The sequence below is a fragment of the Babylonia areolata genome, chromosome 22, assembly GCF_041734735.1.
Source record: "Babylonia areolata isolate BAREFJ2019XMU chromosome 22, ASM4173473v1, whole genome shotgun sequence".
Classification (NCBI taxonomy): Eukaryota; Metazoa; Mollusca; class Gastropoda; order Neogastropoda; family Buccinidae; genus Babylonia; species Babylonia areolata.
The window spans coordinates 6,910,308-6,930,125 of NC_134897.1; the positions used below are offsets into that span (position 1 = coordinate 6,910,308).

Genomic DNA, 19,818 nt, shown 5'->3' on the forward strand with positions numbered 1-19,818 from the left:
TACATTATAATACTTGATAACACGTACTCCTTCAAAAGGGGGGTGTGGGTTGTATGACTTTCGGTCTGTCTGTGAGTCTGTTGGACCGCGACGCACGTCCAAGTTCCTGAACTCAGACAGCTCATATTTAGCGCAACAAAAATACGTTGTCTGCGATGTTTCAAGTAAATTCGAGGTGGGTACGTTGCACACTATTTAGGAATTATAGCGGATTGCATTTTTGAAGCGATGTTACCGTCGATGCGAAAGATCCTTATCAACATAGCATTTCAGCATTGTATGTCTTTTATGTGTTTACACTAAGTGACTGTGATTTTCGTGTATTATTTACGTTAAATACACCACACATGAATTTCTCTTATTGAGATAATAAAGTATTCTGTATTCTGAGGAAGTATTCGCGAAGTATTCGCTGACTGTGACATTAAATCCAGGAATGGTGCGAAGTTATGGGGATTATTTGATCGACCACGGACCCAGGCGAGTTACAGACAAAACTTGTCTGTTATTATTTGGGTCGATTTTTGGATGAGATACCAGTAAGTGGATATTTTTTCTTGCATGTTTTGGAACAGTTTCATACTATTCAAATCTGTCTGAATCTCTGGCCATGTCATGACTTCGTCCTTTGACCGGAAAATGGTCTGGAGGTCATCATTGGTATTGTTTTTCTCAGTTTCTTAACTAATGTTCCAGTTTCTCCAATTCAAAAACTTTTTCTTGTTTTGTTATATTTTCGTTTTCCTCCATTTCCAAAATAGTATTTGTTATGTTTTGTTGTTGTTGTTGCTTTTTTCTGGCTCAAACAGTTTTTCGCAGAACTAATATGTCTGTTTTCTAGCTCTGTTTTTCCAGATCAAAAGTTGTTTTTAAAGAAATAATGCTTGTGTTTTTCTAGTTTAACTGTTCGCCAGAACTTCTGTTTTCCAGCTCAGCTTTTTTTTTTTCTTTTTTTTTTTCTTATGCTGGTTCTTGTCACTTTTGCGTCTGCCTTCAGTTTCAGTCCTCTAACATGAGATGCTACTATAATATATAGGGATGCTACTATAATATATAGGGATGCTACTACTATAATATATAGTGATGCTAGTATAATATATAGGGCTTCCACATCACTGTGACGACAGGCAGTGTGCCAGTCACACAAGAAAGTGTGCATGAATGGCTCTGGGAGACATACAATCGCCTTATATAGGAGCGTGTCGATGTAAAACCTAAATAAAACTACTAATTGTGATGCTCCTCTGCCTGTCATCTCTGTCAGAATGTAATGTTGCAAGTTCCCAACATCTTTAAACTGCAAAACATCTGTTTTGATGCATGTTAAAACTCATCAGTAGAATACAATGCCCATGCAATGGAAGAAAACTTTTAAATGAAATGAAGCAATGTAAAATACATGAATGAATTAAATAGGTAGATGATTACATGAATGTACTAACAAAAGAACAAACAAATGTATGAATGAATAAATAAATAAATGAATGAGATAGATTAGTGAATAAATGAACGAATGAATAAGAATTAAAAGAAATAATGCAACACATAGAATAAACGTCACAAGTGATAATGTTGACCGTATGTTACTCGTGGGCTGGATGGAAAATTACCCACTATTTTCCAAAATTGTTACTTTCCTTTTTTGTAATTTACTTACATCTATCTGTCTGTCTATTTATCTATATGTATGTATGTATTTCTCTCTCTCTCTCTCTCTCTCCCTCTCTCTCTCTATACACACACACACACACACACATATATATATATATATATATATATATATATATATACTCTTTCCATCACACTGATGTTTAGTTTCAAAAATTAAAGTTTAAAACTATCCCAGTAATATTAGGGGGAAGGAGCAGACAGCCAGAGAGAGAGAGAGAGAGAGAGAGATTAAACCAAAGAATGACAGACTACAGTGAAACAGAGCGAAGTGAGAGGAAAGAAGGAAAGGAAGAAACAAACAAACAAGGAAAGAAAGCTTGACAGGAAAATACAGGGAAAGAGTATTTCCGTCCAACGTGTGTTTAATTGGGGATCAAAATACCCTGTTCACCCACAGAGCCTGAGCCAAGTTTGGAGACCTGAGCCACTGGCAGGATTAGCCAGCAGCCGTCACGTTGTTTGGATTTCTCAGTGCCGGCAGCTGTCCTGCTCAAAGCATTGCTCAAAACAAAGGACACTGAAGACGTTAACTGAAAAAGCTGTGTGTCTTAACTTTAGTCATGATGCGTTTCGGCAGTGAATTAATTTCTTGGAAGACTTTAAATGTAGAAGCTGTGTGTCTTAAAAACCATGATCATTACTTAAAGCTGTAATTTAATTTCTATTTTAAAACAGACAGTGCTAACAATGTTCATACCATCATCCTGATTGATTCAGGTGCTGGTATGTCAGCAGAAAATGTATCAAAAGTTTACTTACTCACTAAGGCCTCTCATCCCTCCTGGGAAAGCCGGCCATCAACAACAGACCTCCATCGTCCCTACCCTGTGCCTCTGCCAAAATGCACAGAACATAAAAGCATGTGTTTGCTCCTGGTAGGATATCGTATATGCACATGGTAGATTATTGTGTAAGCACAGACACATGGGTTGTTTTTTTTCTATTCTAGTAACCAGAGCCATTCTTCACTCAATGGTGCAATGTATCGCTGCATGCAGTAGACACAGCTCTTCCACAGAGCTTGATTAAGCACATACACATGAGTCACAATTAATATTTTCATGGTAAGTTGTCATTTTGATGTGAGATCAGCATTAATGCATGAAAACTAAAATTCCTGTCAATATATTCACAACATAACTGATTCATTTTGGAATATTATAACCATTTCAAATAAAAATTCAAATCATAATTTTTTCATCTAGCTGCCCAACACAGATTCAAATCCAAAATGTGCATCTTTTGTGTCTGGCAATCCACCTTACATTTTTCAGCAAAATATAGTGCCTTTGCATCAAACAACACACCAAACATACACCCCTAAAAATTACCACATTCTGCACCAAATAATTCATTATAATTCGTTATCATTATAATATACATCTCTTGCCTCCAGCAGTCCACCATACTTCTAGCCCTAAAAGTATTCTTTGCATCCAGCAGTCCACCACACTACCACCCAGAACATGTACAGCTTTTTGCAGTTTGCTGTAAACTATATCTAAAATATGCACTTTCTGCATCAAGCAGCCTACCATACTTTCATTGCAAATAAAATTCAGTTGAACTATCTTTTACAATCATTTGTTTACCACACTTTAAATGCACACCTTTTTACAACCAGTTGTGTACCATACTTATATCATACACATTTACATCTAGCAGACCACCATACTTTCACCCCCAAAATATACACTTTTTGCACCTGACAGTCTGCCATACTTTAGATGAATCCATTTTGCATCTAGCCATCAGCCACACTTTCACCTCCCCAAATCATACCTTTTGTATCTAGCAGTGCACCATACATTCAGTGATACAGGACATGAACCAAAGTGGAAGAGAGTGCCAGTATTTGGTCTCAATTACCTGTTTGGACTTTGAATGTAGGGGTGACATTCTTCCATGTGCATATTTTGTTCTGTAAGTCATTTCACATGGCTTCTGACTGGGTGGACAAGAGCACTGACTGAACATGCTGATATAACACACAGCACAACAGTCATGTTTTATTGGTGAGATAATACAATGTGTTATTATAATTAACATTATTCTGATCATCATCATCATTATTATAATAAAAAATATATCACTATTGCTGCCTGTGAGTTTGAAGAAGGAATATTATGATCCTGAAAAGATTGATTAATTGAGGACTGGTTACTGCAGCCATGCGTGGGTGTCTTTTGTAAGATGGTTGTTACAACACTCCTGATAGATTTCTTTGTTTCATCTTGTTCTGAGTCAAACTATAACTGTAAAGGTCACAACCCTCAAGAGTTCTCACCAACCTGAACGTCTGTTGGCATGATAGTGTCAGAGGCATTGAGTTTGTGACTTTCTTTTTTTCTATTTTCCAGAAAAAGAAATACTGATAGGTATTCAGCATCAGATGTTATCTTAGTAGCAGAATGTGTTCTTTCTTTCTTTCTATTGTTTTACAGAAGAAATTGAGACAATTAACAGGAGATGGCACAATCACAGTAAACTGTGGTGAAAGTGTGTGTCGTCTTGCGTCCAGACTGAAGGAAATGTTTTTCATAAAACAAATGTTGGAAATAACCTTGGTTAAATCTCTCCTGCAGTTAATGTGGAATTCTTGTTCATGAACACACACACACACACACACACACACACACACACTCGAAACTTACAAATGAATTTTCCTTCTTTTTTTTGTTTATCCCAAAGAAAATCAATCTATTGTCACACAACCTGCACACTGACACTTGAAAGAAGATTAGGATTTTTCTCTCGAGCAAAACCAAGAAGTTCATTCAACTGTTGTGCCTGTTGTGACACTATCACACAATATTACAACACAAAAACTCACAGTAAACAATATTTTAACTTGAAGCTTTTCATCTGGAGAGTTTCATAATAGATTATAACCCCTAAATAAAGGTTTCAAGCTAAAATATTGTTGTTGTTTTTTCAAACCCCACTTCTGACACAACCCTGTCCGTTTCCTGTTGATGTACCATGTAGCATGTAATCATCATCAGGATAACCAGAATCACTTCACTTGATCAACAAAAGCATTACTTTCGTTTTCTATCATGTTTTCATGGTTGCTATTGTCGAATTTGTGCAGAAAACCAAACAAAATTCTAGCCGCCTCCCCTGTAATGTACATTCTGGCAGCCACACTGACATGTTCAACAGCTTTTCACTTTATAAAATGAAAAAAACCGCATTAAAATTGAGCCAAAACTTGCTGAGAAATTGCTTCGAACACTCAAGGCAGTTGCCATTTGCAAGGGAGTTAACTCTCTTCATACGAACGGCGAAAGAAACGACGTTAACAGCGTTTCACCCCAATTACCATCATCAAAATATTACAAGCGGAAGGCTCTTATACTGAAGAGGTGAATGTTGACAAAGAATGCCACAATTCCGACGATGGAAGCTAAAGGTTGGGTCATTCAGACACCCACTGGACATCCAAGGGGTATGTATAGAGGAGAAGAGAGAACTGGCCGTACTGAGTGAGTTAAGCAATGCAAATGTGTGGCTGGACACCTGATTTTTTTTATGCAGTTACCCCTAAACCGCAGATACGTCTGCTGTCTGAAGTGAAAGGCTTAATGCTCGCTATGCGCATGCTGCACACAGGACCTCAATTTATCATTTCATCTGAATGACTAGCGTTCAGACTACCACTCAAGGTGTAGTGGATGGGGAGAAAACATTGGCAAGAGTGGGGATTGAACGCGTGCGCTCAGATTCTCTTGCATCCTGGGCGGACACGTTACCACAAGGCCAACACTCCACTTTAGTGTGCGTGTGTTTGTATTTGTATTTCTTTGTGTGTGTTCTACTTTGTATCCGCTGTCAAAATATAATAAATATAAAACAATGAAATATTACTTTTTTCTGCAAAACTATCACATCTTGCATTAAAATCAAAAGGAAAGCATAAAAATAGCTGCTCTGAACATGAACACATTTTCAAAATCACTGATTGCAAAAGGTATTATAAAACAATATATAAGTAATAAAACATCAGAGGATTCCAATAAGAATACCCATAAATTTCTACCTGTCAATTTTTTGTGGAATTCATTATTTTCACTGATCTCAGACTATTACTGTCCCAAAAACTATATTCTGATTTTTTTTTTTTTTAAAGTCCTCTGACCTTTTTTTTTATTCTTTTAATTGAAGAAACTGCTTTGTACGTTGCAAAGACAAACAAAACATGCACCAAACATTCACGTCACTTTGCATCCCTTGACTATTGGAAGTTCTCATTGTGAAGACACCCGCTCTGCAGAAAGGGTTGACTAAATCCCCAGGTCATGTTCCCACAGCCGACAGCCCAACGCACGGCACTATCATAAATCCTGGGGACGTGCCAGCTGCCACTTTTCCCTCAGCCGTTCCTTCACACTTTCCGGGGCAAAGCTGCTGTCGATGGAGGCATTGGAGATCAGCCACAAATCTTTCTTGGAAAAGTTGAAGGTCCTAGCGGCGTGCATGTACTCCTCTGACACCGACGTCATGTACACTCCACTGCCGTCCGTCTGTGTAGGAAAACAAAAAACAGAGATGACTGTACTGATGATATTGATCAATAGACATTTATACAGTGCACTTTTCTCTCTTCTCAACAACACTGGGTGTTTTTTTTTATCAACAAAATACGGGTAACAGGTACAAAATTTAAGAGAGAAGTCAAGGAATGGAACAAAACGAATATCTGTGTACAATGGAGCATGGATGACAGATACAACAGATAATTGACCAAACTGAAGAAAGCATTGAAGGGAATGGGAAAACTGTTTTGTCAGTTGGAAAATTGGAAGTCTCTAAATGTCATTTCTATTTTTGCTACTAATTAGGAAATCAATGAGTATGCTTCAATAAACACAACAAGCATTCTGCAATGAACAAATCAACGCACACTTTAGAATCAAAAGAAAATCAGAGACAGAAAAGAATGCAAAATATAAAGCATACAAGAATTAAAACATGCCAGGGAGTGTTAAAAATAAAACACATTCTGTAACTTTCACACCAACAAGGGCACACAACTTTTTAAAAAAATGCTGTTTGACACTTCCAGTCAATCTGCACAACAGTTAACAAGGGGTAGACAGTAACAAACATTAAAAAAAAAAAACTTCTTCAAGGTCCAGACTACCTCAGTGAACTTTTCTGAGGGGAAGGTTCTGTGTCACACAGTTCCACCAATCAGCCTTCGCTCTTTAGGTCAAGTTTTTCTCACACTATGGTCCATAATTCTGTAATTGTTCCTCTTCTTCTTCTGCTTTAATGGGCTGCAACATCAACGTTCACTCATATACATACCAGTGGGCTGCTACGTGTATGACCATTCTTACAGCATGAAATAGACAGTCGTACTCCAATTTCAGGGGTGTGCATGCTGGATATTTTCTCGTTTCCATAACCCACCAGACACTGACATGGATCATGGATCTTTAACTTATATACTTGATCTGCACGCAGTTATACTTGAAGGGTGTCAAGGCACCAGAAGGTCTGCACATCTATTGGGATTGGTAAATTCTCCACTCTATACCCACAAAGCGTCTTTTATTTTCCAGTGTGCACACTGATAAGAAGTAGAAAGCAGTATTAGCTGTACACATGTTAGAAAGAAAGTCACAGGACTCAGTCAGCCACTTTGACAAAGTGACTAGTGTTGCAGACTGAGGACTGGAAGGATGTGGATTCAAGGTCTTTCAAAGGTGGATTTGTTCAGCTTGTAATGGACTCCTACGCAGAGTTCAGTGTGCTGTGGGCTCGACTGGGGAGACTAGGATCACACAGTCAAGGGTCATCCACTTTACAGAAGTATCTTTGGGAGTATTGCTCAAATTTCTTGACCAACTGCAAGTGTCTGTATCTCTCAGCCTGGCTGGTGCCAGAATATATGATGAGAGAACAGCCATGTCAAGTGGTCTCAAACCTAAATGGACCCCCATCAACTCCATCATCATTCATCAACATCAAAATATAGAAGAAAAGAAATGTCCCAAATTCTGGGCTACACACACAAAACATGTTACAGTGCTGAGGTATGGCACAAGAGTGCACTCACACAGAGGATCACGGGATGTTTCTTCTCAAACCAGACAGCAAAGTGGTGTTCACTGTACTCTGTCACTGTCTTTGTTTTCAAGTTGGACGTCATGCACGCCTCTGTATCAGACATGACAAAGAACATCCAGTGTTATATTGCACATGCAAACACTCACATGTACACACATTTCATCTTAAATTGTCAAGGTAAATAGATATTGAATCAAAAACAAGTACTGCCACTATTACTATTACACACACATAAACAACCACACACACACACAAATTCGTCCTCCTTGTCATACACACACAGAGATGCCAACCCCTGTCAAGTGTTTGTAGGAACATTCAGGAAATTTGGCAGGAACGCTGTGAATTTGGTAAGAACACACGGACTCTGAGCCACATCAGTAAACAGGCACAGACACTGTTTAACTGAGACGCTACTTGATTCAGCCACATTCTCTCTTGTTCGGGCAAACGATTAAACTGTTGGTCAACTCAATGCTGTTTCAAAGTAAACATGGACGCGCTTAGCTGAGCATCATCACGTGAGACCAAGGTTAGTGTGCCCTGGCCTCGTGATCAGTAAGTCTGAATCGTCTGGGTAATGTTACAACAGGAAAGCATGTGACCATGCTATGAAGTTGAAAATGAACTGGGAACAATTTTGATGTTGGCGTAACGTCAGAACAAACTGCGACTGAGCACAACAGTTGACATCTCTGCACACACTCTCACAAAACAAGTCAAACTGAAGACATCCACTTGATTACAGAAGTATCTGGAACAAAATTACCAACAGTATCTTCTCCAAATCTGTCAATGCCCTGTCTCTCAAACCAACCAAAGGTGTAAAAAGAGAACTGCACAACCAGTAATCATTAATCAACCTAGACATCGGCCCCAACTGTATGTTACATGTAATGTGCAGTGTATGTTCAAGTGAGCACATGCCTTGATATGCTCGGTGTGTGTGTGTGTGTGTGCATACATGCATGCATGCATGTGTGTGTGAGCATGCACATGTACAAGCACTTACATGTATATGTGTCAAAACTCCTACTGTATTTGTGTTTGGATATGACTTCCAAGTCATGTTTGTACCCTTGATGTACTATCCCCACTAATACTCCCTGTGACCCTGGTACTCTCATGGTAATAAAGACATATTCTATTTTATTCTTTTCTATTCTATTCTGTTGACTTTTAGAGATACAAATGATTGAAGCACTCACCAATAGGTATTTTCCTGTTGGTGACAATGTTCTCTATCTCTTCAAAGCCATGGCAAGACTGATGACGGTGAAGGAATGTACCATGCCCGATTCGATCTGGAGGAGCCTGTTTCAACACAGCTAAAGTCTCCTCAAAACTGGCAATCTGCAATACAAGAAGCTGTATGTTAACACTTCCCCCTGCACACACACACACACACACACGCACACACACACACACATATATACAATACAAGAAGCTGTATGTTAACACTTCCCCCTTCACACACACACACACACACACACACTATATATATATATATATATATATATATATATATATATATATATATATATATATATATATATATATATATATTCACAGCTGTTCTTCTCCACAACTTCTGTTTTTAAGTAATGTAACTAAGATCAAACTTTAACAATCACACTCTCACTGTATTACTAGTTTAATCAAATTGTACTTGTTCATATTTCAAAATAACACCTAAGATCAGACTTTCATAAACAAATTTCTCACTGTATGCCACGTACAACCTCACTGACATTCACATTAGCAAGTTTAGTTTTTTTCAAATCCACTCTCATCATCAATAAAACTAAACAATAAGATCAGCTGGCCTGTTGTGAACTTCACGCAGCTGTTAATATGGAATGTGATTGTTTGAACTACATTTTTACATTTCCAAACTCATACTCTCTCTCTCTCTCTCTAGTACATACACACTCAAACTCTCTCTGTCAAATATCTATATTCATTGCCTTCATATTATATTTTATTTGCTTACATTTATTTAGTGCACACATTAACACACACATGCACACATGCACTCACACACACACATTCCCAAAACAAGAATACACACACATGGTTTTGCATGTGCAACTGATAGTTCTTACCTCAGCCAAATGGCTGGCCACTTTCAGTCCTTTCTCTTTGGCTGATAAGAATACAGGTATGTAGTCAGCTGCATTCCCCACCTGAAAACAGCCCACAGCACAAACTCAGTATCTGTTAGACAGACTCCAACGAATTCAGAATAACGCTGCCAGACTCATTTGCAGAGCTTCTAAATTTGACCATGTTTCTCCTCTCCTTCAGTCTCTCCACTGGTTGCCTGTTTCTGATCGAATAGACTATAAGCTATCCACTCTGACCTTTTCTGCAGTCAACGGATCTGGCCCCAAGTATCTTTCTGAACTCATCCATATCTATACCCCGTCTCGCCAGCTCCGTTCTTCCTCTGATTCTCGACTTCTCAGGATACCTCACGTCAGAAGTAAGACCTATGGACACAGATCATATTCTTTTCAATCGCCAAAGACGTGGAACAAGCTCCCTGATAACCTCCGTCATTCTGATTCCCTCGCATCTTTTAAATCTCGTCTCAAAACTCACCTTTTCCCTCAGCAATAAGTTCAACTGTGGCAGGTCCACTTCCTTTTCGTTAGCTGTGCTTGACTATGTGTGTATACGTATGTATGTGTACATAACTACATGCATGTATATGAATGTGTATTGTGTGTGCGTGTGTTTATGTAAGTTTGTGCCTGCCTATGTGTGCGTATGTGTTAGGGTAGCTGTTAGATACACATGTATGTTAAAATGTATGTATGCAGTGTGTGTGTGTGTGTGTGTGTGTGTGTGTGTGTAGTCACATTTGGTGTGTGTATGTAACATAGACATAATGTTTTATGTTAACGAAAGCGTTTTTGTAAAGCACCTAGAGCAGATTTCTGGATAGTGTGCTATATAAGTATCCATTATTATTATTATTATTACACTGATTCTGACATTGATAGTTACCTGTGGACTGCCAGCACTGATACAACGGCAGAAAAAACCCTAGTGTGGATGTCACCTGCATGGGAATAATGCCACTAAAATGGTGCAGATGATGAGGCAACAACAACAACAACAACAACAAAAGGCTGATATACTAGTCAGGAGAGACACGGTAGTGCCAGTGTAGTTGTCACACACTTTCAGTCCGCAGGGCTCCAATTCCCGTGATTACTTGAAAGGTTAGTTACATCTGGAGTAAACATTGACACACCCCACAGGTGGTATGGCTAACAAGGATAAACATCCCAGGAGAGTGGTTGGGAGTGGACCTACCTAACACTGCACTGAAACCACCAACATGGCAGGCTAAAAACAGCCATGCGTATAAAAGCTTCTCACATATCTAACACACACACACACACACATATATAAATCCAAGCCCAGATGTCTTTGTTTTTTTCAATAAGTAATGTAGAATGCACCAAAAAAATAGTCTTGGTTAATCTTTTAACCTTTAAAACTGTATTTGCACCTGGGGTGGGATGGCGGTTTTAAACAGTTCTCATTCATGCCCATGTTGGTCTTAATGTACCTCCAAAAGGAAGCTTGGTTTGCACAGCATGCATCAGCTGTTTCGCACTGTATAGTGTTCTTCAGGCTTGCTAGATAGATATATAGAGATATAGATAGATAGATAGATTGAGAGACAGAGAGAGAGACAGATATAGATATATAGATACAGGGCTTGCTAGATAGATATATAGAGATATAGATAGATAGATAGATTGAGAGACAGAGAGAGAGACAGATAGATAGATATAGATATATAGATACATATACTGAGAGACAGAGAGAGAGACAGATATAGATATATAGATACAGGGCTTGCTAGATAGTTATATAGAGATATAGATAGATAGATAGATTGAGAGACAGAGAGAGAGACAGATAGATAGATATAGATATATAGATACATATACTGAGAGACAGAGAGAGAGACAGATATAGATATATAGATACAGGGCTTGCTAGATAGATATATAGATAGATAGATTGAGAGACAGAGAGAGAGACAGATAGATAGATACAGATATATAGATACATATACTGAGATATATATATAGATATATAGATATACAGATATATATATATTGTAGCCCAGGAATGGAGAAGAAGAAGGAGGAGGAAAAGTAGCAGTAGAAGAAAAAGAAGAAGAGAAAATGAAAACAAAGAAGAAAACGAAGAAGAAGGAGACTTACTGCTGGATCACCACTGAAGTCAATCCCCACCACCAGACCATCCGTCTCCTGACGAAACTTCTCCGCCAGGTCCACGGTCTTCTGGGCCACCTCCACGCCCTGTCGACGGTCAATGGACAGCAACAGGTAGACCACGATGTCCAGTTGCTCCCCCTGACAGTCGTGGATAGCACGCAGCATGGTTCGCACGTACAGCTCCCTGGTCATGCCTGTGGCAGGGATTTCCTTCGGCGTTGAGCGCAGTTCCAGGTATTTGACGTTCTCGGCTGCAAAGTGGCGCAAAACACCCACAGTCAGCTGAAACAGGAAATGTTCATGGAATGGGTGATGTTTGTTTTGTTTTTTCTGAAACTATTTATTGCTGATTCAAGGAAACAAAAGGTCTGGTGAGGAATACTGTTCTGTTACAGCTACAGGGCTTAATTAGTGTGTTTGTGTGTGTGTGTGTGTGTGCGCGCGCGCACGCATGTGTGCGCACACACGCTTGTGTGCATGTCAGTGCATATGCATATGTGTTAGTATGTGCACGAAATAACTGTAAGCAAATAAAAAATAATATGAAGACAATGAATATAAATATATACATAAAATAACTGAACCTACAAATCACACTCAGTTGTACAAACTGCTGTACTATCAGTACAAAGAAGCATTTAAAATAAATATAACTGAGGGAATAACTGATTCTAAAAAATCTTTTTCTTTGCAAGTGGCACCAGAAGCATTTTGAAAAAACAGAAAAAAAGTATCACCGCAAGTCATGTATATATTAAAACACTATGAATAATAACCACCAAATCCTACACCAATACTGCATTCAGGTTCATTAGATTTTCTTTTTAATTTAAAAAGATTGTATTATAATGCCTTACTACTGTTTTCACAGTGTTTATTCTAAAATGAAATTAAAAATAAACATGAAAAAGTTACCTTGTATACTGCCTCTTCATCGTCCACAACTTTGTGAATCAGCTTGAAGATGTTGAAGGATCTGCAGAGAAAGTCAAAAAGTAAATGAATACATTTTCCTTTAAACAGTGTAAAGATCGAAAGCACAAAAGGAAAAGAAGAATCTCACTTTTTACTAACATTCCCAAGCCATCCACATCAAATCTTTGAATGTCTTCACACTTTGTCATTTGATCATAACTTGGGACTGATAAGCTATTTTTCTTTCTTTCTTTCTGTTTTTTTTTTTTTAATTCATGTGAAGCCTAATAAAAAAAATTTTTTTTATAAATATATATCCATTTATATTCTCAACACATCATGGTGTAAGGGTCTATGTGATATACTGCTGACTGGGGAAATAGGAGTTTGAATCCCATCAGAGGTTATCACTGTGGAATTGTTTTTTTTTTTTTTTTTTTTTGTTGTTGTTTTTTTAGCCTTGCTGTGTCCAGATCCTGTGTCCAATGTTCAATGACCACAGTGTCATCCGCTTTATAAATGCATCTCTCATGAAAAAAAAAAAAAATATATATATATATATAAAATTATATATATATATCAGCTACCTTTTGATTCTAAAAAAAAATTGTATTGCATTGTAAATTGTATTGTATTGTCTCGTCTTGTCTTCTCTTGTACTGTGTTGTGTTGTATTACTTTTTTTCACAACAGCTTTCTCTGGGTGAAATTCAGGCTGCTCTTGCTGGGGAAGACTGTGTCACCACAGTGCAGCACCACCTGTATGTTTTGCCTCTTTCTCTTTTTCTCTGCAACTCTATTTTGTTTCGTTATCAGAGTGGATTTTTCAAAAGATTTTTTTGTGGCAGTGGCTTCTTTTACGTATTCAAAGTGCATGCTACAAACAGGACCTCAGTTGTTGTTGTTTTTTTATCTTATCCGAAAGAATAGCACCCAGACCACCCCTCCAGGTCTGGTGGAGGTGGAAATAAAAATCCTGGTCCATATACAGGACTCAAACCTGTGGACACTTGCTTCCTAGTCAGGCTCATTACCACTCGGCCACCTCTTACATGAATCACGTCCACCTTTCAGAATGTTTAAGCTGCTCCCCATAATGGTTGGTACAAATTACTAACACCAAGACCAGTCGCTTTGCCAGTAGCTTACTCCCAAAAGCAGTCAATGCCCTGTCTGTCAAACCAAACCAAAGTGTGTAAAAGAGAACTGTGCAATCAGCAACCATTAACTGCAGATCTGATCATCAGCCATGAGTGTACAATGTGTGGTGTATAGATTCAAGAGAGCAAATGCATTCCTACGCTGTGTGTGTGTGTGTGTGTTGGGGGAGGGGGGAGGGGGGGGGGAGTGCATGTGAGTGAGCATGTGCATGCACAAGAAATAATATGTGTATGCATATATATATATATATATAGAGAGAGAGAGAGAGAGAGACAGACAGACAGACAGACACAGACACAGACAGAGAGAGAGAGAGATGTCTAAAATCCCATTATATGTGTGTTTGTATATGATTTCCGATTCATGTCTGTACCTTTTATGGACTATCCCTCCCTCCCCATTATTCCTTTTGACCCAGGTACACTTGGTAATAAAGGAACATTATGTTCTGTTCTTTGGACTATCCATCCCTCCCTCCCCATTATTCCTTTTGACCCAGGTACACTTGGTAATAAAGGAACATTATGTTCTGTTCTTTGGACTATCCATGCCTCCCTCCCCATTATTCCTTTTCACCCAGGTACACTTGGTAATAAAGGAACATTATGTTCTGTTCTTTGGACTATCCATCCCTCCCTCCCCATTATTCCTTTTGACCCAGGTACACTTGGTAATAAAGGAACATTATGTTCTGTTCTTTGAACTATCCCTCCCTCCCTACCCATTATTCCTTTTGACCCAGGTACACTTGGTAATAAAGGAACATTATGTTCTGTTCTTTGGACTATCCATCCCTCCCTCCCCAGTATTCCTCCTGACCCTGCTATGCTTGGAAATAAAGAAACATTCTGTTCAATTCTGTTCTATTCTGTCGACGGGCGCAATAGCCGAGTGGTTAAAGCGTTGGACTGTCAATCTGAGGGTCCCGGGTTCGAATCACGGTGACGGCGCCTGGTGGGTAAAGGGTGGAGATTTTTACGATCTCCCAGGTCAACATAATGTGCAGACCTGCTAGTGCCTGAACCCCCTTCGTGTGTATATGCAAGCAGAAGATCAAATACGCACGTTAAAGATCCTGTAATCCATGTCAGCGTTCGGTGGGTAATGGCAACAAGAACATACCCAGCATGCCCACCCCCGAAAACGGAGTATGGCTGCCTACATGGCGGGGTAAAAACGGTCATACACGTAAAAGCCCACTCATGTGCATATGAGTGAACGCAGAAGAAGAAGAAGTTCTATTCTGTCCAGCAGAGTCAGTGTAGCCCTCACTCCTCCATGTCCCTGTAGTCGGCAATGTTGAGGGACCAGGTGTTGACCTCCATGTTGCTCTGCGCTTTCCTGGCCACCAGCTGCTGCAGGGTGTGGCTGTCGAAGCAGGTGTTGAGGTGAGCATGCAGCTCCTGTCACACATCACAACGTACACCTGTACTGCTTCAACTGGTCAACATCACACCTGGGCCATAACGATTATTTAAAAAAAATAAATAAATAAAAAAAAACCAATAACCACCACCATCATCATATTATGCAACTTCAATATAATGAGTTTGTGAGTTAGAGATGGGAGGAGGAAAATGGTGGGTTTTTTTTTGTTTTAGTTTAGTTTTTTGTTGCTGTTGTTGTTTTATTGTGTGTGTGTGTGTGTGTGTGTGTGTGTGTGTGTGTGTGTGTGTGTGTGTGTGCAACAGAGAGATTACATTTCATTGTACATGTATACGTCCTAAACTTACTTGTAACTTACCAAACTTTAGCTTTTTATTCACATTTGTGTATGTTAAAATGTTTTATGCTTTTTTTTCTTTTCTTTTTTTGTTTTTTTGTTGTTGTTTTTTTTTTTTTTGTTTGTGTGTGTGTGTGTGTGTGTGTGTGTGTGTGTGTGTGTGTGTGTGTGTGTGTGTGTGTGTATGCAACAGAGAGACTATATTTCAATGTACATGTATACGTCCTAAACTTACTTGTAACTTGCTTAACTTTAGCTTTTTATTCACATTGGTACATAACTACATTCGTTCGTCTTCAGTTTAACGTCTTTCCACTTGAAGTGATATTAGTCATAACTACATGTGTGTATATGAATGTGTATAGTGTGTGCGTGTGTTTATGTAAGTTTGTGCCTGCCTATGCGTGCGTATGTGTTAGGGTAGCTGTTAGATACACATGTATGTTAAAATGTTTTATGCATTTTGTGTGTGTGTGTGTGTGTGTGTATGCAACAGAGAGACTATGTTTCAATGTACACTTACTTGTAACTTGCTTAACTTTAGCTTTTTATTCACATTGGTACATAACTACATGCATGTATATGAATGTGTATAGTGTGTGTGTGTGTTTATGTAAGTTTGTGCCTGCCTATGTGTGCGTATGTGTTAGGGTAGCTGTTAGATACACGTGTATGTTAAAATGTTTTATGCATTGTGTGTGTGTGTGTGTGTGTGTGTGTGTGTGTGTGTGTGTGTGTGTGTGTGTGTAGTCACATTTTGGTGTGTGTATGTAACATTAATGGAATGTTTTATGTTAACAAAAGCGTTTTTGTAAAGCACCTAGAGCAGATTTCTGGATAGTGTGCTATATAAGTATCCATTATTATTATTATCATTATTTTATTTATATATTCGCACATATCAAACAGTGAATTCCTGTACCTGTGTTTAGACAATAAACCGGTCTTGAGTCGATATGTAAAAACAATAATGATAGCATGATTTATAATAGTATTTGTTCTTGATGAGCATGGTACACAAATCTAGTACTTATAGTTGCCTCAATATACTTCACAGTAAAATGAAGGCAATGAGAAAAAAATCTTATGAAAATAAAATGAAATAAATAAAACAATACATTTTAGAAAACACAAAAATACAATAGTTTTCCCCCAAAACAAAAAAAAAAAAAAAAAAAAAAAACCAGTTCATCCATACAGACACAAAACAGACCATCAAAAGCAAAAAAATACAATGATGGTATCAAGCATGTTCCACTACCTCCACCTAATCCAGAAACCACTGATAATGACAAATTTAGCTAGAGTGTTTCAGCAATTAAGAACATGACCAGTCTAGTGCACCACTCAAATACAATTAAGCCATGTTGCTGTAGCTGTGTAATAAATGAACCATTCAAGAACACTATTACTATTACAACCATTTAATGATAATAATAATGTCATTGTTGTTGGGTTCATTAGTACATCAAGACAGAACACTGCATGGTTGGACTTTCAAACACTATATTCTACCCCCGAAAACGGAGTATGGCTGCCTACATAGCAGGGTAAAATGGTCATACACATAAAAGCCCACTTGTATACATGCAAGTGAACAAAGGAATTACAGCCCATGAACAAAGAAGAAGAAGAAGAAACACTATATTCTGTTCAATTAAAAGCTACAGTAGAGAGATCTAGCTTGAGGTCTACACACAATGAGTCTGAGTGGAAGTGCAGTGGCTGCAACAGCCATGGTAGCCAAATTCAACAGATAAAACTATATATATATATATATATCACCACGTCTCCTCTCTTTAGATACTATACACACTGTGGGCACAAGAGTTGTTACTGTTTTGGCATGTAGAAACAATGCCACTTTCACAGTTTTCTTGTCCTAAAGTATACATGTGTTCATAAAATGTCTTTATTTCAGTATTCTTCATTACACAACAACACAGCTTAATAACAATGTCCTTGAGTGGATGAGAATAATTATATAATGGTAATGTTCTTAATTAAGGACAATTCATTTGTGTTGCTAAATAATGAAAGAACTCGACTACAGCAACATGATAATTGTTATATGGTGGCAGCATGGATATCCAAAGATAGTAACTTTTTGGGACTGAAGCTTATGTTTCCCGCTTGTGCATCATATAAACTGTGTGCAAACTCACCAGTGATACTGTGCTACAACTGAACTGTGGTGCTGTGGAACTTTACCGTTTACTGTGATAGTGCTGGATACTTTTCACTGCGACTAAACCCTCCACCTCTATGGACCTTACATTGTGTGAACGAACCCCACACGGGACACACACACACACACACACACACATACACACACAGAGGGAGAAAGAGAGAGATGTCCAGTTTACGAACAGTCTGAAAGAACTGTGGAAGGTCCCTACTTTCATTCTTCGAGCTGAGTTCAATGCAACTTTTTACTGATTGACTTACTATTTTGGGGAGATCGCGACAAAATTGCACAATGCTGTCATCCGCCATAATGAAATGTTCTTGCCCCCGTTAAATGGACTGTGTGTAAGTTAAACAAGACACTCAAATAACCAACAAATATGCAAACAGCAAGTGAGCAGCGCACTTTGAAAGATTTAGACTGTTTCGGTGAAAGGGCAATACGCAAGGGCCATAACTTTCAGTGACTCGTCAGTGGGTCAGCCCGATACTCCCCCGTCTCGGTACTCACCCGGCTCGTTAATCCCGTCAGTTATGGTGTGTGGGGGCTACGGGGAGGGGCGGGGGTGCACGGCAGGGGCAATGTGGGAGATGATGATGATGATGTGTGTGTGTGAGAGAGAGAGAGAGAGTGTGTGTGCGTGTGGATTTGGTAGAGAAAAATATATAAGTCAAATGCCTGATAATTATGTTATCAGCTTCTTAAGATTTCGAAGAAATCTTTCTTTTTCTTTTCGAAGTAGTAATCATAAGCTGGAAATAGAAACAGGGAGACACAAAGGCATACCACGAGAGTTACGGTTTTGTAAGGTTTGTAACATGTCTGTGATTGGTGATGAGTTTCATTTTATAATGGAATGTCCCAATTATGATCAGTTACGAAATAGATATGTTCCTAAAAAATATTTGTCTCCAAAATCGGTTTTTAATTTTTGTAATATGCTCAAATGAGGCAAAAAAAGTCATTTTAGCTGTAAGTAAGATGATTAGATTTGCAAATGTTGCCTAGTTATACTTTTGGAGTTAAAAGACACTTGTTTTCTCAACTTTTATGTGACATTGTTGTGTATTTGGAAATGTTTGTTATGGGCACGAAAAGAGTATTTTGCAGTAATCCTCCATACTCCAATAGGAGTGAAAGGATAACTAAAACTTGAAACTTGAAACTTGCGTGTGTGTATGTGTGTGTGCCACGGTGTGTGTGCGTGTGTGGCTCGGGTGCTTTTATGTGTGCGTTCCGTTTTTGTTTACGGTGCTTTCATATCTGTGGTTGTGAAGCTCACTAACTGATTGATTGACTGGCATGGATACCGGCTGCATTATGTGTTGAATAGTGTGTTCATATCTGTATAGATCGGTAGATAGATAGACAGATAGATCTCTACGCGCCGCGCGTGCGCGTGTGTATGTGTGAGTGTGTGTGTGTGTGTGTATGTGTGTGTGATCGACCTGTCCTGTTGTCTTTCGTTAATCGTTCAACAAAACGCAAACTGAGGAAGGTATCATCCCAATGTTCTTTGTTGTTTTCGTTTTCTTTTTCTTTCCTTTTTTTTTCCTAACTCATAATGATTCTATGAATGGGATGGAAAGAAAGAAAGACAGACAGACAGATAGAGAGATAGATAGATAGCACAAAGAGAAGACAAACTAGTAGATAACAACAATGTTTAAACACACACACACACACACACACACACACACACACACACACACACACACACACACTTCATACACACACACACACACACACACACACACACACAACACACACAACACACACAACACACAGACACAGAAATACACGCACAGACACACACA

General features: G+C 38.6%; 1 protein-coding gene across 1 annotated transcript; it reads right to left on the reverse strand.

Moving 5' to 3' along the window:
• Positions 1 to 1,894: 1,894 nt before the first annotated feature.
• Positions 1,895 to 18,422, reverse strand: LOC143297313 (N6-Methyl-AMP deaminase-like). Its single transcript, XM_076609593.1, has 8 exons — positions 18,262 to 18,422; positions 15,363 to 15,493; positions 12,930 to 12,990; positions 12,000 to 12,296; positions 9,855 to 9,935; positions 8,958 to 9,102; positions 7,739 to 7,839; positions 1,895 to 6,197 (listed from the first exon to the last, which is right to left on the reverse strand). Exons 1-8 carry the CDS (start codon positions 18,307 to 18,309, stop codon positions 6,009 to 6,011), a joined length of 1,053 nt encoding a protein of 350 aa, XP_076465708.1. The 5' UTR covers positions 18,310 to 18,422; the 3' UTR covers positions 1,895 to 6,008.
• Between the last annotated feature and the right edge of the window lie 1,396 nt (positions 18,423 to 19,818).

Bases quoted from the DNA above. Each gene is read 5' to 3' on its own strand.
- LOC143297313 (XM_076609593.1), bottom strand. From the start codon at position 18,309: ATGGCGGATGACAGCATTGTGCAATTTTGTCGCGATCTCCCCAAAATA. The intron at 12,991-15,362 runs GTGAGGGCTACA...CTTTCTCTGCAG, and splicing joins GACTACAGGGACATGGAGGA to ATCCTTCAACATCTTCAAGC. The intron at 9,936-11,999 runs GTAAGTCTCCTT...GGCTGTTTTCAG, and splicing joins ACTTCAGTGGTGATCCAGCA to GTGGGGAATGCAGCTGACTA.